Source organism: Sciurus vulgaris, assembly GCF_902686455.1.
Source record: "Sciurus vulgaris genome assembly, chromosome: 2".
Taxonomy (NCBI): Eukaryota; Metazoa; Chordata; class Mammalia; order Rodentia; family Sciuridae; genus Sciurus; species Sciurus vulgaris.
In genome coordinates, this window is record NC_136462.1 from 38912982 (window position 1) to 38934543 (window position 21562).

The window sequence follows — 21562 nt, forward strand, 5'->3', positions numbered from 1 at the left end:
ATTTGAGTTTAGTTACAAAGCAAATAGTGAGGAAAGTATTTGGTCTTGCTAATACTCAGAAACTGCCAGACTGCTATTGTTATAATAGGTTGAAATTAATAGACAGTTTAAGGCTGGGAGTTTTCCAAACCAGGAGCTATCACCATCTTCTCCTCTAGGTTTTACTTTATTATTCATGGCACCTGCACCCAACATTGCTGCGAATCCACTGCAATTCTGACAAGATGTCCCGTGCCCATGTTCAAACACACATGTACTCTTCACAGAGCTCAGAAACAACCTTTGGTAAGCTAAAACTGGAAGCAGGGAAGGAACTCATAAAACAGTTGGAGTCAAGGTGGATCTAACAGAGATTAGCAGAGTTGAGGACAAGTTTCGCAAAAGGTGGTAGTATTTCTAAGAAGATGTAATTTAATGAAAATTTTAAAAATTTGATAACTAAAATATTAAATACCCATGTACTATTTTCTCAATAAGACATTAACTGGAACCAGGTTTAGTTTTAGGACTTTGAAAGTACTATCAACTTTTAAATGGGTCTCAAGATTTGGAAAATTTTTCATAGAGCCCAAATATTAATTGACCTATAATTAAGAAAAACCAGCATTGTGTTAGCAGAATGAATTAGTGCCTTAGTAATTACAGAAATTTTGAAACACCCAACCTTAACAGATACTACCTGGATAATTTAAGCATTTTTCACATCAAGATGGCTTGGTTATTTGGGAAAGATCATTAAGAAGTCATAGATTAATACAATTCAGAAAAGACAACTAATGAAATATAGCAAGAAATGATGGAAACTGTTTTTGTTTGTTATTTTGTTTTGTTTAGCAGCACTGAACAGGGCCTCTTGCATGCTAGGCAAGTGCTCTTACCAATGAGCTACACCCACCACCTCCCAAACTGTGTTTTTGTTAAATTTATAGGTGGCATCAAATTCAGAACTTCCCTTTAGGTTGAATTAGTTCAAAGTTCTAGTTCCTTTTTTTTATTTTTCTTGCTCAAAGTAGACTCCTTTAGGCACATGTTGTAAAGTCTGTCTGATACCCAGTCAGCAGAGTGGAACTTTTAGTAAGGCTAACTAAATCAGTATGATCTTTATAGTTTTATGAAGTGAACAATTTACTATGTTTTTTTAAGCTGTGGATAAACAAACATGAATATAACATTCTTTATTAATATTAGTATCTAAATTAATTCAGCTTGAAAACTTTTTCTCAGAGTATTATTTATTTAATACTAACATCTGATCCATAGTAATAGAATACCAATTTTAATGAGAAATACAAAATGGAATTCTTAACTTTCAGAATAGCTCATCCACTTAACATTTTTATAGACAAAGAACTACTATAAATATGTAACATTATGCAGGCCTTCTTCTGTACCTAGTCACAATTAAGAATGAATATACTGCTTAACTATTTAGAAACTGAATGCTTTCAGACTGCTAGTGTATTCAGATGACACTTTTCCTACACCACACAAAATTACACTCTACGCTCCCGTCTGACCTCATGTTTCTGCACTATCTATGGCTCTTTGCCTTAACCCTTGTCTCGGCTTCTGTTGTCATGCTCTTTCTTGGAAAGCAGGAAGCCTATTATTCCATTATCAAAATGTTTGGCAGGTGGTATGCCTAACGGTGGCTGAATCAAGCTGAATTTAATCAGCACACCTAAGTTTTATGTACCTTCATTCTAATAAATGTAAATAAAGATCATAATAAAAAAAATCTTTCCTAAAATGTACTATGGAGGATATTTTGAATTGAATATAAGAGATCTCATTTTATACAATAAAACATCATAGGAATTTGAACATAAAGAACTCTCAAACTTAAGGTAGGATATTAAAAAATTCACAGATGGCAGGCAGAAAAATTAAACTCCAATGTATTTAGTAGCAGATGAAATTAGAAAGCAGACTTTACATATTTCAGTAAAGTCCACATTGAAAGGATCTTTTCAAACAATAAGATTCTAAAGCCTAACAATTATTTTTTAAAATTCTGCTGTAAACCCCTAAAAAATTCTTAACTTTAAAAAGTAAGGCAACTTGAAGTTAGTTAGAAATTTATGGGTAAAATTTACTCTGGACTGCATACATAAGCCAGATTTGACTGGAACTCTCATGATTCATCTCTCTCACACCCTTTAGCAAAATGCTTATTCACATATTCTGGTGAAATAACATGATTTCTCAGAAGTAAGTCAGAAAGTTCTAAGATTCCACTGCATAGTAGCCCAATTAAGATCACTGCAAACTTTGTGCTGTCAAATATATTACCTTGAAAGAAAATTATGCAGACAGCTTTTATATGAAGAACTCCATTTGTGCCACATGCTTATTATTCTTTGAGGTGGAGGAGGTGGCAGGGAACATAATTTCTGTTTGAAAGTTCTTTTGTTTTCTCTACCTTTACTTAAATGATACTGGGTACTATTTTTATATCTTGTAAAGTGCTTTAAAAATGTTAGGTGAATAGTGCCACATAAAAAGAGAATTTTGATATTCTGTGTTGTAAGAAGCAAAGTGAATAATACTTGACTCTTAAAGGGAGGAAGATAATATACTGAAAAGATTAATAAGAATCTGATAAACTCCCCCAGGCTTGCAAAAATTCTGAGTTCAGAGTGAAACTAAATCCTAACTAATAAATGTTCATTAAAAGCAACATTTATACCACAGCAGATTTCAATGAAAATATGGTATTCTTAAATTTAAACCTTTTAAATGATCAAATGAATGTGAATTGAATCAGAACCTATTTCACACAGTATTTTGCATATGTGATCAGATTGCTTAAAATAAATACTATGATAATAAATATTTTATGAAAGACTTCTAGGCCATCTAATTCCTGCTTATTTCTATAACAATAAAACAATTTGAATCCCTTTAGAAATTTACTGTAATAGGATTTGGCCATGTAGCAGATGTAATAGATTGAGAACAATTAAAGATTCTATTTTCAGATAAATACTAATTATTTAACTAGAAAAGATTGAGGAGAAACCACTTAATGAATGCAAGAGTATACATCTCATCATAAAAATAATCATAATGCATTGTAACCAAAAATACATTTATCAAACCACAAAGGGAAAAACACCTAGACATTTCACTACACATATTTAACTCGTATCTGTTTTTTTTAAATCCCAAATAAATATGTCCTAACCTTCCAGAATGCTTTAAATAACTGATAAATGCTATACTTTTGCTTGTTCATAAGAGATGACTGAAAAATTATAATGCAAGTATATTGGCTTGGAGCAATCCTTGTAATAAATGAAGATAGGATTCTTCAAAATACTGTACAATGCACCAACCTTAATTAGGTTTTTAAATTGTTCATTTTAAAATGTGATATTTGCTGGTAGCTATATCTAAGTCCATTAGCACCACATATAGTGAGTTGAAAAGAGTTTTTCAAAGAGTATGACTTAATCTTACTTTAAAAAATATTGGTAGAAGTTAATTAAAAGACATTGATTTCTTGGGTCATGTTTTGAAAGACCCACATTTATCTTGCTGCTGAAGGAAACTTCCCCTCCTAGATTATAAACATGAAGGTAGGAAAATCTGGGAGAAATAAAGTTTGCATTTCAGCAAAGAATTTTACTAATAAGATTAATAATCTTACTAATATCTGTTTTTTGGTTCAATTCCAAAGTCAGACTGGCTTTTTCTGTCAGAGGTCTCAAAATATATTTACAAAAAAAAAAAAAAAAAAAAGAAACTATAGGAAAAATTAACACATACTATAGATATGCAATACTGAAATAGTGCAAGAACTCACCCAGAACATTTAAAATCATCTCATGTGTCTCCTTCCTCCAAGATGGTCTTCAACAAACCTTACCATTCATTCTTCTACTTCCATTTCTTCATCTGTTTCAAGTAGTAACACCATCACTCAGTTTAGAAAATGGGAAACTATACAGTATGAACCCTAACCTATGAGGTAGGGAAGTGTGTTAGGGTATCGTGGCCATTTCATACAAGAAAACATGAAAGATAGAATTTTCTCCAAAATACATGGCAATCATTGATGTGATTGGATGCTTCTCTTTAAATAACTGAATAAAATGCAAATGAGCCCTTCTCATTTTTGTAAAGTATTAGCTGAACTGGAAATAGTGATGAAAAATTTAAAATTTTCATTATACATATAAAGTACTTTTTTACTGGATTCTCTGAACACATACATATACTGAAAATATGTACCTTAGCAATAACTGTACATGGCTCATTCTTGGCCAAGAATAAACAACATTTTGACTAGAATATTATGATTTCCTAGACCCTTTTCCATCAGAATGTCCTTGAGGAGACATTGATGAATCAGGTCTTTAAAGAAGAAATACTGCAAGAGGAATTTTGTGCTGTGGTCATTTGTTAATTCTCCTGGATGAAAAGTAATATTCCCTCATTTGGTTTTCACTGTTTTGTTTTAAACTTTTCAGCAGATAAACCCATACAGAAATGGATATATACAGATCTTCTGGGACAGAAGGAAGGTGGAAAGGGAAACTGTATTCCTTGTGTCCACACTTTTGCACTTTGTAACTATTTGCTCATTTGAAGGATCTCGTGAATGGCTTTTGTAAGGGACTTAAGCAAGATGAGAAAACCACTCATGTTTAATTCCAGTATGCATATTCTGCACACACTCTGTTGAAATTAGAAAATGCATTATTTTTTTTGAGGTAAGACTACTGCTGAGGAATATAAAAACTATAAAGTACCTATTCACATAAGCAGCTCACCTATTCACCATTTTAAACAACATAAAAATGCACTGTAAAAAAAAAAAAAGTTTTTGAAAACTGAATGCAATGTTACACAGCGCTGAACTGTTAAAAAGAAACCAGACTTTGTGACATCAGAGAACAGTAAAGAGCTTATGGCATACTGTTGTGCTCAATAAATACTTCCTTTCCCGAACAATCTCCATATGCCATTTTAGCTACTCCCTGTATGTCACTTTGTGTTGCTGTGCTGACTTCCTCCAATCCAGAAGTGACTGCAATTCAGTGGTAGAGTTTTATGAACTTGATTTATTCTTTAGCACTTGTAGGCTGGAATTTTACGTTTAATTCCACAAGTGATAAATCTCTCATTTGTTTCTGGATAAGAAATGCTATGAATGTGTAAATGGTTAAGCTTTTCTTCCTTGATCTGGAAATTGAGTCACTGTAGGAGAGTGTTTATTTTATTGTCATCAGAGGCCATTTCATTAACCAGCTGTTCTATAGACAACTGGATAGCATTCTTGACAAGAGAAGAAGCTGTTTCTATTAAGAGTGTTTCATATTGTTCTGGAGTTCTACCCTCAAAACCACTATCATTAAAAACCCCTACTTGCTCATTTTCTATTGAAATTAAGAATTGCTTAGGGACATTTTTAGATTTCTTAACATCAAATTCACTTATTTCAGTGTCTGTAATAATAATAGCAATTGGCTCCATTCTTTTACTTTCTTCTGATTTGGGTTTCTCTGCATCGATCCCATTTTCTTTCAGATCCGATTCCTGGCTCAATTCAATATCTTTTGGCTTATTCTCTTCAGCCACCATTTCTCTCCTTTCATAGTCTTCACAGTTTGGTCCACTTTCTAGGACATTGTTACTGGATTCTTCCACAGTTTGCTGATCTGGGATTGCAGGTGATGGAGGAACATCAGAAGTCACTGGTTGCTGGTTGTCTGTTTCTGAACTTGTAAATGAGCTTGCTTGCTGAGATTGAACACTTTGTTTTTCTTCAATCATTTCAATTTCCTTTTCAAGGATTAGAGTTCCTGTTTGAATAGCAGAATGCCCATTATCCAATTCAAGTTCTACTGAAATCACGTTCTCTCCAGATGTTATGCTGTTGTTCACGTTTGATTCACAGACCTCATCACCATCTTTGTGCAGGATGCCTTCACTTAGGTCCTGGGTTGACTTAGCCTTTGTTGCCTGGTCATTCAATTGGGTTTGAGTTTGTATATCCAAACCTTCAGCCTCTTTTTGGACTTTGATGCTGCAGTCTGAGTCTTCTATAATTCTGGAATGATTACTTCTTTGTGTACCTTTTGAGAATTTTATGCAGGGAATCTTAATTCTGGATTTTACCTTTTTCTTAGGAAGATCAGCATCTTCATCCTTTATTTCAGGTTGCACTTCAGCCTTAGATGACTTTTGCTGCTTTGAAGAATCTGACCTTTTCCTGTGTGTTACTAGACGTTTGATTGAGGCCCAGGTACCCCCTGGGTGCTGTGATTGATCAGAAGCTCCTGCTTCTGGGGGACACTCCCTTGCCACATCAGCAGCTTCAGGGACAGCTTTGGGCTTCACTGACTTGCCTGCTTTCTTTCTTCTTTTGAAGCAGAGCCTGGATGTTTTTTCCTCCTGTCTTTCATTCTTAGGACTGACTTCTGCTAATTTCATTTCATCCTTATTTTCTACTTGAATTTCAGAAACTGTGGTCTCCATTTTTACACTACACTCTTTCATTCTCTAGAAAACTATATTATTTCTTCCTTAGGCAGCCTTTTATGGCAAAAAGGTAGACAAAAATATTCACACTGAGTAAAATTTTTCCCAGGTGTATTCATTCCTTTCATCCTACTTTATACAGTTGTTTTAGATACTTTGTGTAGTAAACAAATGCTTTGTTTCTCTATGGCTTGCAATTTCTATTTTTAATTTCTTCATGAAAGGTCTTCACTGGGTAAATTTTTGCTTTACTGCAAGACCAACCTGATGAGAGTAAAGAAAATGGTATTTTATTTGACAATGAGAACATTATTTTCTATGGAGACTATTTCAGTTGAACGTAGATGCTACCAGGCATGTTTTTCCATGTAGTTACTTCCTAAATGACTAAAGAATAGACAGTGGGGGGCTGGGGATATAGCTCAGTTGGTTGAATGCTTGCCTAGCACATACAAGGCCCTTGGTTCAGTCCCCAGCACCACAAAAAAAAAGAGAGAAGAATAGAAATTGGGGTTTACCTTTGCCCTGTCAAAAATATTTTGGTGTGAATATATTTTGTTCTCTTTTTTTGTTAAAACTTCATTTTGGACTACTCTGCAAGTCTGACATTGTCATTTGTTTAGTTGGGCCTGTCTTTATGAATTATTAATGACCCTAAATGGCAAGTTTAGCAAACAACAACTACAAAAAAAAAAAAAAAAAAAAAAAGTGAAGGACAGGATGACAGATAAGCTAATATAATTTTTATCACATGGAATAAAGAATTTTGAAGCTGCAAAGGACGTCAAAGATTATTTGAGGTCATTCAAGTCCAGCCAGATGACAAAATTGAGCTCCAGAGGGGGCACTTGGCTTATAGAAAGCCAAACTGCCAGATAAGATCATAGCCATAGTTAGAAGTAGAGATTTTTGACTCTCTAGAATTCTTTCCATTGTACCATAAGGTTTCTGTTCTAAAAATGTATGTTCTGTCAAGGAGGTGCTAGTTTTCATACATACTCTTAGGAAAATTTAACATCACTGTCATTCTCCACTCTTAAATTAGTTGTATAACTTTGACATTTCACTTAAGTATTTACTGTTCATACTTTTCCACTATGATATGCACATAGTTGGAGGTCAGTTAAGAGTTAATAACAGCTGACACATATTCAGCACTCTTGTGTATTAGTCCATGCCGAGCACTTTTTCATACATCTCTAACCTAAACCACAATATTACCAAGTGAGTAGGTAGGTGGTGGTACTGTCTACAGATGAAGCAGCTTGCCTGAGATTACAAAGCTATTAGGTAACAGGCTCACATTCAAACCAGCACTGCCTGTTTCTGAAACCTATGCTCTGCAACTGGGCTTTAAGGGTTCCATCAGAAAATGAATTTTGCTCATCTGCAATAAATCCATTAGTCAAAAATTTTTAATTGTTTAATGGTCATTTAATTAACCATAATGCATCCAGTCAACCCATAATTAAACCTGGATTGAGTTCTTACTATTTTAAAACCAAGATTTTAAAAGGTTTTTTTTTTTTGGTCCTGGAACTAATTTAAAAGCCAAATATAAATTGATAAGCCATGCAATTGGCAAATGGATTAGCTAAATTAAAAATATGGAGTATTTAAAAATTAATCCTCAGAATAGTATCTAAGAATGCAGATATGAGGTGATTACTAACAAAATCCTATGAATTTTAGTTGATGTCATAAAATAGTCAAGTGAATTATTTTCTCATAACTTTTATGTAAATCCTAAATGAAGTTTCATTTGGGTAGCCCTTCATTCTCTGCACTGTAGAAGGAACTGGAGCTCTGTAAAACTAGTTTATGATCTAAGGAAATGTATTTTTAGGTTGAGTATTGCATACTTCATACCTCTAACACAAAGACAGTCACTCTAGAACAATGGCAGAAAATATGAACGTTTTACAGTGTCTTTCACACATAATGATTTAATCAGCACCAGAACCTCAGCTGATTGCAACCCTTAAGTCTTCTCATCTCTCGTGCATTCTCAGAGCCTAAACATTTTTATTAAGCACAGGATGTACTACTAATAGACGTATTGAAAACAGATCATATTTAAGAATGTATCATTAGAAACCAACCTGAATTGCCCAAAGACAACTGCTCGAGGAGCTCACTTGAATGTATATATCATGCTATGGAAACAAACACCCAAACAGAAGCCTAACAGAAATGGGGAGGGCGTGCTGCAATCTGTAGGCATTAAAACTTTGAGGAACGTTAGACTGTCAATGATTCGCCCTTAACCTGCAAGGGTAGCTTCACTGCCTCAGGAAACCTTAAAGCCCCGACGTTTCTTCACAGAATCTTAAGTCTAATGCCACAGAAATCACCACCTCCCCTCTATGTCTTAAGCAGCAAAGAGCAACCACTACCTGAGGAAAGCAGTGCATCTTTCCGAGCACCCGATGTGGACCACGAAGCTTCCTTCTGGAGGAAGGAATCTCTCTGGCTTGATGCTCCTTATGGCAGGATATGGAGCGCGCAGGGTAAAGTACTCAAAAAGGAAAATGTCGGGGGCGTGGACCACATAACCCAGCTTCAAGCTATCTGTAAAATTATAATGGTCAGGAATCTCAAGTCACATTTTCCAAAACAGGATAAATGAGGTGAAAACAAAAAAAACTACCGGCAACCCATGCTTATGGTACTAGCGATGAAGCAAAGCGGGTAGGTGAGAGACCCCTGCGGACTAATGACCTTCTAGGCTCTCACTCCCTGCCATCTCGGAGGACCCGGATCCCCCTTGTCTTGAGGGCACCTCCCATCCACTCTGCAGTCCAGGAGGTGAGCCGACCTGACACTGCTCCGGACCCACCGCCTCCCAGCCTCCTAGTCCTGCTCTCACTTACCGATAGCGCTGGCATCCCTAGTGAACTCTACTGCTGAGCTCGGGCACTCTTGAGCAGCACAGAGCCTCGACTGGCAGTCAGGGAGCCACCGCTCACCCTGAGCAAACAGCCCTCTGCGGAGGGACTGCAGCCAGGCTGCGCCCCTTCCCCAGCAGCTTGCAGATCGACAGCCTGCCCCGCCAATGCGCGCGGAGCAGCGGGGCGGGGCGACCGAGGGGCGGGTGTATGGCGGGATCCACCTGTGAGTTGTTAGCGGCCGCCAGGAGAGCTGTCTTCTGGCTCCCAGCCGGGGACGCGAATTCCACCTGCGGGCTCATGTCAAGGGCAGAGAGACCACCGAAAGAGCCAGAAGATGGGGAGGTGATCGAAGAAGAAAACCCAGCATTTTTCAAAGTAGCAAAATCCTGTTTTAAATTACAGGCACTCCCATTATAAATTACCTCCACGAATATTTAAAGACAAGGCAGATATCAAAGTTTAAAAGCAGGATTCAAACTGCATAGAGTAAGTGCAACTGAGGTGTCAGTTGGAGAGAAAATTACATGAGTCGAAATGCAAACAAAACTTTCCCAGGAGTGGCTTTGAATGTGAGGTTATCATGGTTTCTTGCCAGACTCTTAGACCTGACTTCCAGTAGAGGGAGGTGGAGATGATGTGTAGCAACCGCATCTCACTGACAAGGTGAAAAGGGCACGGAAACCAGTCCCACCCCCTTTAATACCTTACATATATTTCCTAAAATCAGTCGAAATAGCTTTCAAGTTGCTCAAGTTACTCTTAAGCATACTCGTTATGTGTCTGCTTAGCTTTGTCCCTCTCAATTAAGCGGGAGTGGAAGAGAGGACATTTTTTACCATTCTGGTCTGTCAAAGGGCACAGGCATCTTCTACCTTCTTGCCCAAGGGCCTAGGTTACGTTATTTTCATGCATTTTCCAATCCTTTACTTAAACAAGTTTCTACCCATGGTAGCTGCACAAGTATTTATTTATACACACAAAGCATGAACACTCAATGAAAGGTGTTGCCAAGAAAGCTTAGGGTGACTTGCTTTGGAGGGCATTCCTGGGAGCTCCAACTGTGAGGTCCAACCTCCTCCCTGAATCCTTCCAGCAGAGCCTCCAAAGGATGCCCCTCATTTGGTGGAAGGAAGAACTCCTGAATAACAGCTGCACTCCTGTCTTCAGTGGGACCATCATCTTGGACAGGGTGTGGTGTGTGTCCATTTTTTAATGTTTTGCCAGGAACACATTTTACCTTTATAAGATTTTCTAGATTTATTCCACCAAGACTTACTAAGGAACAAACTCTGCACAAAAACAAAGCTGAATTAAAGTTGTCAAAAGCTTAAATTTGCAGATAAAAGAACTGCAAAGCAGAAAATCCATAAGCATCTAGTTTAGTTGTAATTAAGAATTCAGTTTAGCTTTGTTTATCCAACAAACACAGGTCTGTGAAAATGGCTTTTATATCCCCATATGGGCTGCTAACCCTGGTTCTGCCAGTTTTGAAGCTTAAATAAGACAAAAAACCTGAACTCAATGGCACATCCTTGAAATCCCAGTTACTTGGGAGGTTGAAGCAGGAGACCAATCTCAGCAACATACTGAGACCCTGTCTCAAATAAAGACTAGGGATGTAGCTCAGTGGCAAAGTGCCCCTGGGTAAAAAAGAAAAAGAAATCCATGCCACTTATAAGCAACTGAGGTGCTATTACTCAAACTCCAAGGTTCTTCAAACCCTTCAAACCTAGTAGACCTGGGAGTTTGCAGCAGTTTTAGGCAAAAAATAAGGATAGTTTACCTAGATGAGGGCAGGGTGGAATAGCTAGCTGTCACCACTGGGAAATGAAGAAAGATACATGTTGAAATGATATAAAGGCCAACTTAATGATTGTAGATCTTAACTCTACTTGCTTTTCTTTAAAAAAAAAAGTAAAAGGGAACCGAAAGGCAGTTTGAGGTAAGAGGTAAATTTATCTTGTATTTGAAGGACAAATTAAGAGATTTGTTTGAGGTATATTACAAATGACTTGTCTCAACTTCTACCACACATTCACACCCAGTATAGTACTATGAATAAAACATTGCACTGTGGTTTTTCTTTAGGATTTGACTAGAACCCTATGCCAGATCTGTTTTTTAAAAATGTATCCAGTACCTCAGGCATGAAAGAAATCTGTCATCCCTGAATACTTAAGTGATAGTTAAGACGGTTAAAGCTATTACCCATATCATTGTCTACTACTCTATTAGTAGCTTTGTATTATGTAATAGGAAATGGGCTATAAATGTCTCTTTAATTTGATGAAAAATTATTCTACTTATAGGTTATCATGTTAATATCACCAGATACAGTGTGCCAACAAAATATTTTACATATTTATGTGAATCTTAACCATCATATCATTTCTCCAACCCTGGTCTCTACCCACCCACAGTCCAGGCCTGTAGCTATGGAAAGTGGGTAAGCCTTTAATGCGTCTTATGTTTCAGAGGTCCTCTGAGAAGTCCTTCAACCCCTTTCCCTGGCACACTATGAAATCAAACCATGGCTCCAATTTGCTGATGGTTGATCTGCCTGTGGGCAGCATGAAGGTTGCAGGGAGCCACCACAAACCCAACAGTAATTCTTCTGCAATCTGCTTTTCTTGGCAGCACATAATGCTGCTGTCTCTCTTGAATTAGGTATCTTTACATTTTCAACTCACATCAACAGCCTCTGAGATTCATGTAGGAGAAGACACTGTTTATCAGTAAGATACTAATATGGGAAAGGAAGGCAGTCACAGCACAGCACAGAGAACAGTCAGAATGGGCACAAGGAAGCAGAGATCAAAAGGAACTCCCAGCCCCGTGGGGAAAGCGCCAAGCCCTCACCGGTGACACACACAGGCACTCCACGCACCAGTGCTTCATAGGTCTTTCATCCAAGTCTTCACCTGACCTGCTGTTATTTGGTTGCTTGTGCCTTCTTTCATTGTGGAAATAGCATCTGTGAGCTGGTACACATGACCCATCTTCATCAAAGACAGAAAAAGCAATTCCACAAACCCACACCATCAGGATCGCTCAGCAGCCTTGCTAACTTCTATTTCCTCTTACGGCTTCTTCCAACTTTATCATTCCTTCCTTTTGGAGGGATAGGAAATGGGCACAGCTAACCTTACCTCTCACAGCCTGGCAAGAACTGCGAACAGAGGCTTTGGAACTAAAACACCTTTACAAGTTCATGGCACAGACAATGGCAGTGCAATCTTGCAGTTTGCCTTTCTGTAAACTGGGATAAAAAACTAATTTGGAGATCTGTTCTATTGTAATTAATATCTACACATACTCAAGCAAAGGTTAGCTCTGATTTGAGGTGACTGATCAATCACAGAGGTGAGAATATTCTAGGAAAAATAAAATTCTATAGGAAGAGGTAAAGCCCAGGCACTTAACAGCAACTCAATAAACAGCTGCTGAATCAACAAAAGTAGAAAGGGCTAACCTACCTATGGCTTCCTAAGGGCTTAATGGTGCTAATGCTATGATAGAAATGGGAATTCCAAGGAAGCTCAGGGCAAAAACCTACATAAGCAATACCTCCCTAGGATGGGGGCAGGGGAATATAGAAAGGTATTAAATTAAAAGGCAAATCTTCCTCCATACCCTACTTCTACCCTGTCCTTCTCAGTTCTCCTGAATCATGTGTCCTTGCAGAGACACACAAGTATGCACACATTCCCCGCCTAAACACAACTGATCACAAAGTACATAATGCAATTTGCTTTTCCAGCCCCAGGGGGCTGCCCAACAGATGGGTTCAGATAGGATGGCGATGATATTGCAGCACAGTATTATCAGTGCTACAATTTACATGTGAACACAAAGATAGCAAAATTATTTTCTTTTTATTCTGTGGAACTTCATTAAAGTAAATAGGTGCATGAGCTATGTTAATTTATACATGATGAGAATTAAGGCTGAAGAAAGGCTTTACTCCCACTATTCATTTCAGAAGATCCTCCAGGCAGTGGCTGACTTCTCTCAACTTCCCACTCATAGTGGGCCAATCTTTCAAAGTAGCTTCTTGGAGATAGATGATCTGGAAAGAAAAACAAGGAATAAATGTTTTCTCTATGCACCAAAATGTTTCTTCTTCCCTTCCACACTGCATTATTCCCTACTCATATTGCCAAAGCTGTTAACATTTATATGCTCTCCCATCACTGAGTCTTCTAGGGTCTGCCCATAATAGGTTGGAGAATAATGCATGGCATTTACATGAAGGCTATGTTAATACTGTTCAGGAACAGACCTAGCAGTAAGCCAGGGCTGCATTTCCAATAGCACACATGCCCTCTCGAAGAATATGGTTCCCACAGCATCGAGCTCAAAGTCTCTCTTCTTAGCATTGTCACCATGACTTAAATGGTTACTACACTCTGCTTCCATCTGGACCTCTACTTTCTCAAATGATACAAGAGCTTTCGCTGCCCTTGTCTTTTCTAGCTCTTTCTAGCCTTTCTCAAGCCCTCCCTCCTCTCGTTCGTTCCAGTTTGGATTTGTAACTGAGATCATTTGCATGGTTGTCTGTACACCTGTTACTATCAAAATCTGGATTCAATTTCTTAAAACTCATTTTCCTCTTTTCTTGGTTTAATTCTTCATTTTTCCAGGTTACATTGCTAAATAATTTGCTAAGAGGAGATTCAGGAGTGGCAAATCTGTACATATCTGAAAACATCTGGACAGATTTGGCTTCCCTTAACTTGGAAGACATTGCCCCATTGTGTAAAAGCCATTTACTGCTGATAAGACAGGTGTTCTGTACAATTTTCACTTTTTCACAGGCAAATCATTTTTGTTTCTTTTCTTCTTTAGAGAAGGATGTTTAAGATCTTCATGTTAGATGTTTTTGAAATTTCAATTGGCTGTGTCTAGGGATAGCTCATTCATTGTGATTCACCTAAGTCAGGATTGGTCCTGTTTTCTTCTTTATTCTGCTTTCTGGGACATTTACTCAACTCTTGTTTTCTATCTATTCAGACTTGGTCTGACCTCCAACTCTTAGCCCAAGCCTAAACTCCTCTGCAGGACCTCCATAGTTCATGACATGCATGGCTAAGACAAGTTTGCTCTTCTTCTAAATATATGTTGAAATATAACTATCTCATTCACTGGTTATTACCAACTCTCATTCCTGATCCCATCCCCTCAGTGAAGTCTAAAAAGAAATTTGGGCGGGGAGGTACTGGGGACCGAACCCAGGGGTGCTCTTTCATTGAGCTATGTCCCCAGCCCTATTTTGTATTTTTATTTAGAGCCAGGGTCTGAGTGGCTTAGCACCTCATGGTTGCTGAGGCTGGCTTTGAACTTGCAATCCTGCCTCAGCCTCCCAAGCCCCAGGGATTATAGGCATGTGCCACTGCACCTGGCTAAAAAGAAATGTTTTGAAAGCATTAATATTTGAATTTTTACAGTTCTTGAATTCTATAATTCATAAATATAGTACGGCGGGGGGGACTCTTACGCTGTAACAACTTACCTGTTTAAAACAGTCCATTCACCTGTTCAGTTTCAGGGTCCAAGTCAATATCATAAAAACAGGGCCGGGTAGGGAGCCCAGGCATTGTACTCATCTAGGATGTAAAACAGCATTAAAAATGAACTTAATGTGATTTTTAATTTTTTTTTTTTTATTTTTGCAGGGGATGTGGGGAGGGTTTACCAGGGATTGAACCTGGAGCACTTTACCACTGAGCCACATCCCCAGCCCTTTTTATTTTTTATTTTGAGACAGGGTCTCACTAAATTGCTTAGGGCCTTGCTAAGTTGCTGAGGTTGGCTTTGAACTTGCAACCCTCCTACCTGAGCCTCCCAAGTAGCCAGGATTACAGGCATACACCACCATGTCCAGTACAATCATTCTCTTATAGTGCTTATGAATTATGTTTATATTTGCTTCTTTTCTAAAGTCAGCTTTAACAAATACCTGCTTAGATGCAGATTCATCTGGCTTATAAGTGTGAACTTGGTATATCTTTATTTGTAAATATACCCTGCATAATGAACACACACAAGTTCCAAATCAGACCCAGACAGGAAAACGACTTAGGCTGAACTTTTAAAATTTAACTATAAAAATATCATTAAGTAGGATGAGTCATCTTCTGTAACACAAAACATTAAAACGTAAGAAAACCTAATTCTGATATCTGAGTACTAATCAATACTCTTCAAAACATGCTATAGAGATCTGGTTTCTATTCCTGTATTCTGCATGACATAAGGAAGTGCTGGATGGACATACAAGTCAGGAAAGAAAAGGATGGCATTTCAGACCTAGCAGAAAAATCTAGCAGGCTGCATTATAAAGACAAAAGATGAGCCCACTGGTGTAGACATGCATGTGCCTGTGAACAGAAAGCTCTAAATTTGGTCCCCCAAACAGCAGTGAGTGGCATTTTCAGTGCTTTCACTCCTTCCCAAAGATGATTCTTTCCTTAAATATTGGTTATTAATAATCATAAAAGGAAAAGATGATGTGTACACATATATATAAACCTAGATATAAAACTCTTGAAAAGAAACCACCACACTTTGAATTGATACATTAAAAAAATTCTCTGAGCCCTACAGAGGCGCCAACAGCAACCACAAGGTATTACGAACAGAATTATTTAGAGTGTTTAAGTCATTTGATCATGCATGGAAAAGTCCTAGTCCAAGTGAAAGCTGAAGGCCACTGAGGCATGTTTTGTTTTCAGTGAGAAAGTCTTGTGCTAGGCAGCCTGTCTCTCTGATCAGGCAGATGTGCACTGGCCTGACCACATCCAGCTTTGCTTTCATCTCTATAATTACCCTCTGCATGTGACTGTGGAATGTAATGAGCAGAGTGCAGCTACTACTCTTGTGCTGATAAGTGCTGACAGTTTCTCCAAAAGAACAGTATACGGTTTTCAAGGTGCTGGCTTAACATTCCTACCAAAAGACTTTCTCCAAATCCCAAACTGATGAACATCACATCCCAAGGCTAACCCTCCTACTCTCTGGAGTGCCCATGGGGGCACTGGTGTGCTGGCTCGTGTGCTGATGCCATGGTTCCATGGTAATGTTGTCTCCCGCTGCGAGCTGGGGTCAGTGGGTCACACCTCTCACATTGCCTGAGAGTAAAAACTGAATTCAGCTCTGATGTCACACATTTTTCAAAAGGATATTTAATGTGACCCCCTATCACTTTCTTACTGTACTAAAAGAATGGCATAGCTTCAGAAGTACATCTATGCATTTCTTTTTTATTGTGTATTAGTCTAGTTGAATATTTCAATTCTGTAGTGCATGTAAGTACAAATCGTAGATACAGGATGTCAGGCAGACCTAAGGGGAATCTTAGGCACAAATCTATGTTAATGCTAGGACAATACTGATCTAAATTACAAGTATGTCCTTTAGCATCCCTCTACCCTGCTATTATGTGCATAAAACCTGTAAGTAAGCAAATTCACCTTTCAAATATATGTGATTCAGTTGTATTTTTATGAAGGAATTTTTACTTAGAGACGATGACCTCCCTTAATTTTAGGCATAAGTTCTAAACCTGCCAGTAAAACCCTGGACATGTAGAACCTCAGTCCTTAGCTCCTAGGACTGCTAGAAGGACTGAGGTAGCCTGTATAAGGTGCCAAATAAACACTAATTGTGATTAAAGTTGTCCTTCAGTATCATCAGGGGTTGGTTGGATCCCCATGATTTCCAGAATCTGTAGATGCTTATGCCCCTTATTTAAGATGATGTAATATTTGCATATAACCTATACACATTCTCCTATACTTTAAATTATCTCTAGATTACTTGCAATGCAATGTAAATGCTATGTAGTTATTATATGTAAGAAAAAAGTTTGTACATGTTCAGTACAGACCAATTTTTAAAAAATATTTTTGATCCACAGATGATTAAATCCACAGACACAGAACCCATGGATATAAAGGGTTGCCTTTATGTTAGCATTAACCCAACCTATCAATAGGCCCATCCTGGGCTCAATCAAGAGCAAATTACCCCTGAGAAACAGAATTTTTTATGCAGTAGTAGTCACAGTATCACATTTGAATTACATCAATATAGTCCACAGCAAGAGGATTAATCATAATAGGCCTACCTCCCAACTTTCTTCTCAGTAGTGAACTCTGTTAATTTGGCATTTTCTTGTCAACTTAATACATTTAAGATAAGAAGTACACATACGCAGGCCTCTCTCTTGCAGCCTCACTTACCGTTCCTACTAAAGGGTAAAGAAAACCAGCCCCAACACTGGCGCGGATGTCACGAATGGGCAGAACAAAGCCCGTAGGCACGCCTTTTTGCTCCGGGTTGTGAGACAAGGACAAGTGTGTTTTGGCCATGCAGATAGGTAGATTCCCAAAGCCCTGGGGGAAAACGGAGCAGGAGTAGGACAAATGAAAAGCTGACCGTGCAATAAAGGATATTAGACATTGTAATTATAAGCTTCTTTAATTTATTTGAAACAGCTGACTCCCTTCATATTTATATCTACTTCTCTATCTTCCTGCTTAGGAGATATGAGATAAAACCAGGGAAAGGTTCTCAATATTTCAGTTAAGACATCCCCTATATCTTCATGGCTTTTCTACACATTCATATACTGCAGATGGGTGAAGGAAGACCTTAGACTGAACCACCTAACCCAATCCCAGGATTTCAAAGGTGAGAAGGCTGCCACCCAAAGAAGTGAAGCGCTGGGTGCTTGGCAGGGTTGGGAGAACCCAGGGATTCGAACTCTAAGGCCTGCTTTGCAAAGGGATGAAAGAACCATCTAGCCAAACATCTACCTGCTTTGTGTAGACTTCAGCTTTGTGCTGAGCTTCAGGGAGCAGTTCAATGTCATCAGCTCCGTAGATCTTCTGTGCAATGATCCTGATTTTTTCCTCAACTGGGAGCTAATGCACAAGAAAGAGAAGGGAATCCATGACACACATGAGGACTCTCACAGGGATGTGGCCACGTTCCAGGTCAGTGTCCCTGAAGGGGCCAGACTTTTTAATACATAGATTGACATGCAAATAATTTGGTTTACTGGGTTAGTGACATTTTAATACCAAGCCCCAGATTTTAATATTTTTATGATACTGGGGATAGTGCTCTACCATCAAGCGACATCCCCAGAACTTTTTCATTTTGAGGCGGGGTGTCACTAAGTTGCCCAGGCTAGCCTCCAACTTGTGAGCCTCCTGCCTTAACCTGCCTGGGATTACAGATGCCTCCAACATGCCTGACCCAAGCCCAAGGTTTGGTAAGTGGAGAAGTGGAGAATGTCCCACAGAAGTGAAGTTTCTGTATCTATATATAATTATATGTGTGTGCATTTGTGTGTGGGGAGTGAGATAGACTGATAGAGCTAGAGAGGTATACACACACATATATAAATACTGTATTAAAATTAGTCAGTATTTTACCTGGCTGTCTACTCCCTAGCAACTAAGACTAAAAGAATATATTGGGCAAGTTTTGTTTTTGTTTTGTGAAAGGAGTAATAAACTATCTATAATAATAAAAACTATACCTTTAAATATCATCATTTATGAAGGGGCTGGTTTAATGGTCATGAATAAAATGAATACTCAATAATGGTTTCAATGTATGCCTGTAATCCCGGCAGCTCAGGAGGCCCAGGCAGGAGGATCGTGAGTTCAAAGCCAGCCTCAGAAAAAGCAAAGTGCTAAGCGACTCAGTGAGACCCTGTCTCTAAAATGGAATACAAAATAGGGCTGGGGATGTGGCTCAGTGGCCCAGTGCCCCTGAGTTCAATCCCCTCAAAAAAAAAAAAAAAAAGCTGCAATGGATTACTTTCATATGCATTTTATATTGGAGCTTATTAAATGCCAAGGCGGCACACTGAGAACTTCTGAAGCAAAGAGCACTTTGGTTGAGGGGTGAACTAAGACTAGCAGACGTTGAATTAGACAAAAAGTGGCAGCTTTCTCTTTGTCAGAACAGAGAAAAGCTCCAAGTAGAAATGGGTTAAAAAGTCCTTGTTACCCTACTTCTTCCACGTCTCCTGCTGTCTTTAGGGACCGTGGTTTCTGACGTGGATAGGGGTTTAGAGAGGGTGACTATAAGTACTTTGCATTTTGTGTACAAAGTTGTTTATGGCATTTTCTAGGCATTGCTTGAAAAGATTTTCAAACCCATCTATAAAGACCAAATTTCAACAGGAGAATGTCAATGTCAATAGGAAAATTTTATTTTTTTGTACCAGGGATTGAACCTAGGGTGCTTTACCATTGAGCCATATCCCCAGACCTTTCTTTTTTATTTTGAGACACGGCCTCACTAAATTGCTGAGGCTGGCCTTGAATTTGTGATCCTCCTGCCTTAGCCTCCCGAGTTGCTGGGATTATAGGTATGTGCCACCATGCCCTACAGAGAATGTTAATTAACTGGCAGTATATTATATCTGTAAGGGGCAAAGAGGAACAAAAGAATCTTAAAACAAGAGTAACTGAGTTTCTTCCTTCCTCTTTTTTATGTTTTTTGTTTTCAAAGTCTATGATATCTTGTAAAAACCAAGCCAGAAACTAGCTTATAGAATACAACCAGAACTACAACATACATTCCATATTCCTTACAAAGTTGCCAATTGTGGAGATACTGTTCAATCACATCCTAAAATACATAGGACAGAGAACTAAAAATAAAATGCAATTTTATATTAAGATCAACCTTTCTTTGACTATTTTCTTAACTCTATTGAGTCATAGAATAAACAGTCTTCTGCTGGGCCAGATGTAATTTACTTAGAGATGGAAAAAATGAAAGGCCTACTGAGGTACTTCGGTTTGCACCTGAGGGTTTCCTGAACTTAAGGGAACACAGAACCTGGAAGCACATTTCTTTGCTCAATTTTGTCCCTTGCCAATTTGCTACAACATGACTGGTGCTTTAGGCTAAAGGCTACAGTGAATTACACTTGGTTCTATATGTAACCCTCTGTTCTGCCAGCAAAAGGACTTGTACAGTGAGCCTTTTCAAAGTTCGGCTGTGAGCCAGTCTCCATAGGTATTCTTGCCAGGACTCCTACTCTGTAAATAAGCAGTAATCAGTATTTACAACATAGCTGTCTAGAGCTGAGAGTTCAAGCTTTGGTCCTGTAACTTGCTCATGTGGGAAATTAAACCACAAGGTTGAAAGGTTGAAATTGCTAACATGGGCTCTACACGCAAGTAGCCACACAGAAACCTCTGCCCACCCACCATACAGCAAGAATCCCACCTTGAGGTCATAAAGGAGCTGGAAGCTGCTGGGCACCTGTGCAGCTCTCTGGACAGCCTGAGCCAGGGCTAAAGCACCCTTGCCCCCTTCTGCCCAGTGAGTGCACTTTACAGCATCAAAGGCCCCGTGTTCTCTGGCAAGGCGGCTAATGAGGTCCAGCTCAGCCTCTGTGTCTGTCCTGTAAAGGCAGTGCTTCATGTTAGAGAATGGAAAATGGCTGGAAAGAACAAAGTACAACTTCTTTATGCCATTAACACCCAGGTGAGTTACTCACTGATAAATGGATACTAATTAATACTAATAATACTATCTGGGTTTGAATCTTATCTTCACAACCAACTAGCTAGGTAACTTTTGGCCAGTTACTTAATCTTTATGTGTCTCAACTTCCACATGGGTAAAATGGCAATAATCACAGCACTTATTTTATTGGAATGTCATGAGCTTAGATGAAAAGTACTTGGAACATTCCCAGAACACTATCAGGAATCAGTAAATACAAGCTTTTTAAAAAACTGCTTCCCATTTCACTGTGGTGAGGCCATTATAACAAACCAGTGCCACAATGCCAAACAACCCACACAGGTTCTTGCATGAATGAACACTTCCAGCTCAACACGTTCAACTCCATCAAGACACCATCCCACCAGACCTAGAGAAATAATGGAACACTGCAGGCTACAATCTTATGCTAGTACAAAAGGCCTCTAACAACCAAAGGGAACATTTAACCTCCATCCTGTGTGCTATCTACCTTACTCAGTGTTCAAGAAGGGGCCCTGCAGTGACTGAATCTGACTTCTGGACCCTCAGCCAGTAAGGCAGTGAGTTTGCTATGATATATGTGGTGCCTGTCAAATTACAGGCTCAACTGTAGGCTGTAACCAAGAGCGGCACCTGAAGAATAAAATGAAGCTAAAAGC

At 38.6% G+C, this 21562-nt stretch overlaps 3 protein-coding genes across 7 annotated transcripts in view; 1 reads left to right on the top strand and 2 right to left on the bottom strand.

The window, feature by feature from the left end:
• Nucleotides 1–21562, top strand: part of ZBTB25 (zinc finger and BTB domain containing 25) — a 156861-nt gene that overhangs the window by 26031 nt on the left and 109268 nt on the right. For 2 of the 5 annotated variants that reach the window (XM_079126277.1, XM_079126278.1), the window contains exon 5: nt 4476–4629. The exons of the other annotated variants lie outside the window; for them this stretch is intronic. In XM_079126277.1, the coding sequence (XP_078982403.1) occupies nt 4476–4619 (144 nt within the window). In that variant the 3' untranslated portion in view covers nt 4620–4629. Of the gene's footprint in view, nt 1–4475; nt 4630–21562 lie in introns of those variants that run through there. 5 annotated transcript variants of the gene reach the window in all.
• Nucleotides 5189–6905, bottom strand: AKAP5 (A-kinase anchoring protein 5). The gene has a single exon (XM_079126302.1). It carries the CDS (start codon nt 6505–6507, stop codon nt 5203–5205), a length of 1305 nt encoding a protein of 434 aa, XP_078982428.1. The 5' UTR covers nt 6508–6905; the 3' UTR covers nt 5189–5202.
• The window catches only part of MTHFD1 (methylenetetrahydrofolate dehydrogenase, cyclohydrolase and formyltetrahydrofolate synthetase 1), a 67381-nt gene continuing 59051 nt past the window's right edge, over nt 13233–21562 (bottom strand). Inside the window, exons 24-28 of the mRNA XM_079126273.1 lie at nt 20640–20817; nt 18200–18307; nt 17624–17776; nt 14893–14986; nt 13233–13449 (exon numbers count right to left, since the gene is read on the bottom strand). Of these exons, the coding sequence (XP_078982399.1) occupies nt 14897–14986; nt 17624–17776; nt 18200–18307; nt 20640–20817 (529 nt within the window). The 3' untranslated portion in view covers nt 13233–13449; nt 14893–14896. The remainder of the gene's footprint in view (nt 13450–14892; nt 14987–17623; nt 17777–18199; nt 18308–20639; nt 20818–21562) is intronic.

What these genes read in the sequence shown, in the direction of transcription:
- AKAP5 (XM_079126302.1), bottom strand. Translation starts at nt 6,507, where the DNA reads ATGAAAGAGTGTAGTGTAAAAATGGAGACCACAGTTTCTGAAATTCAA.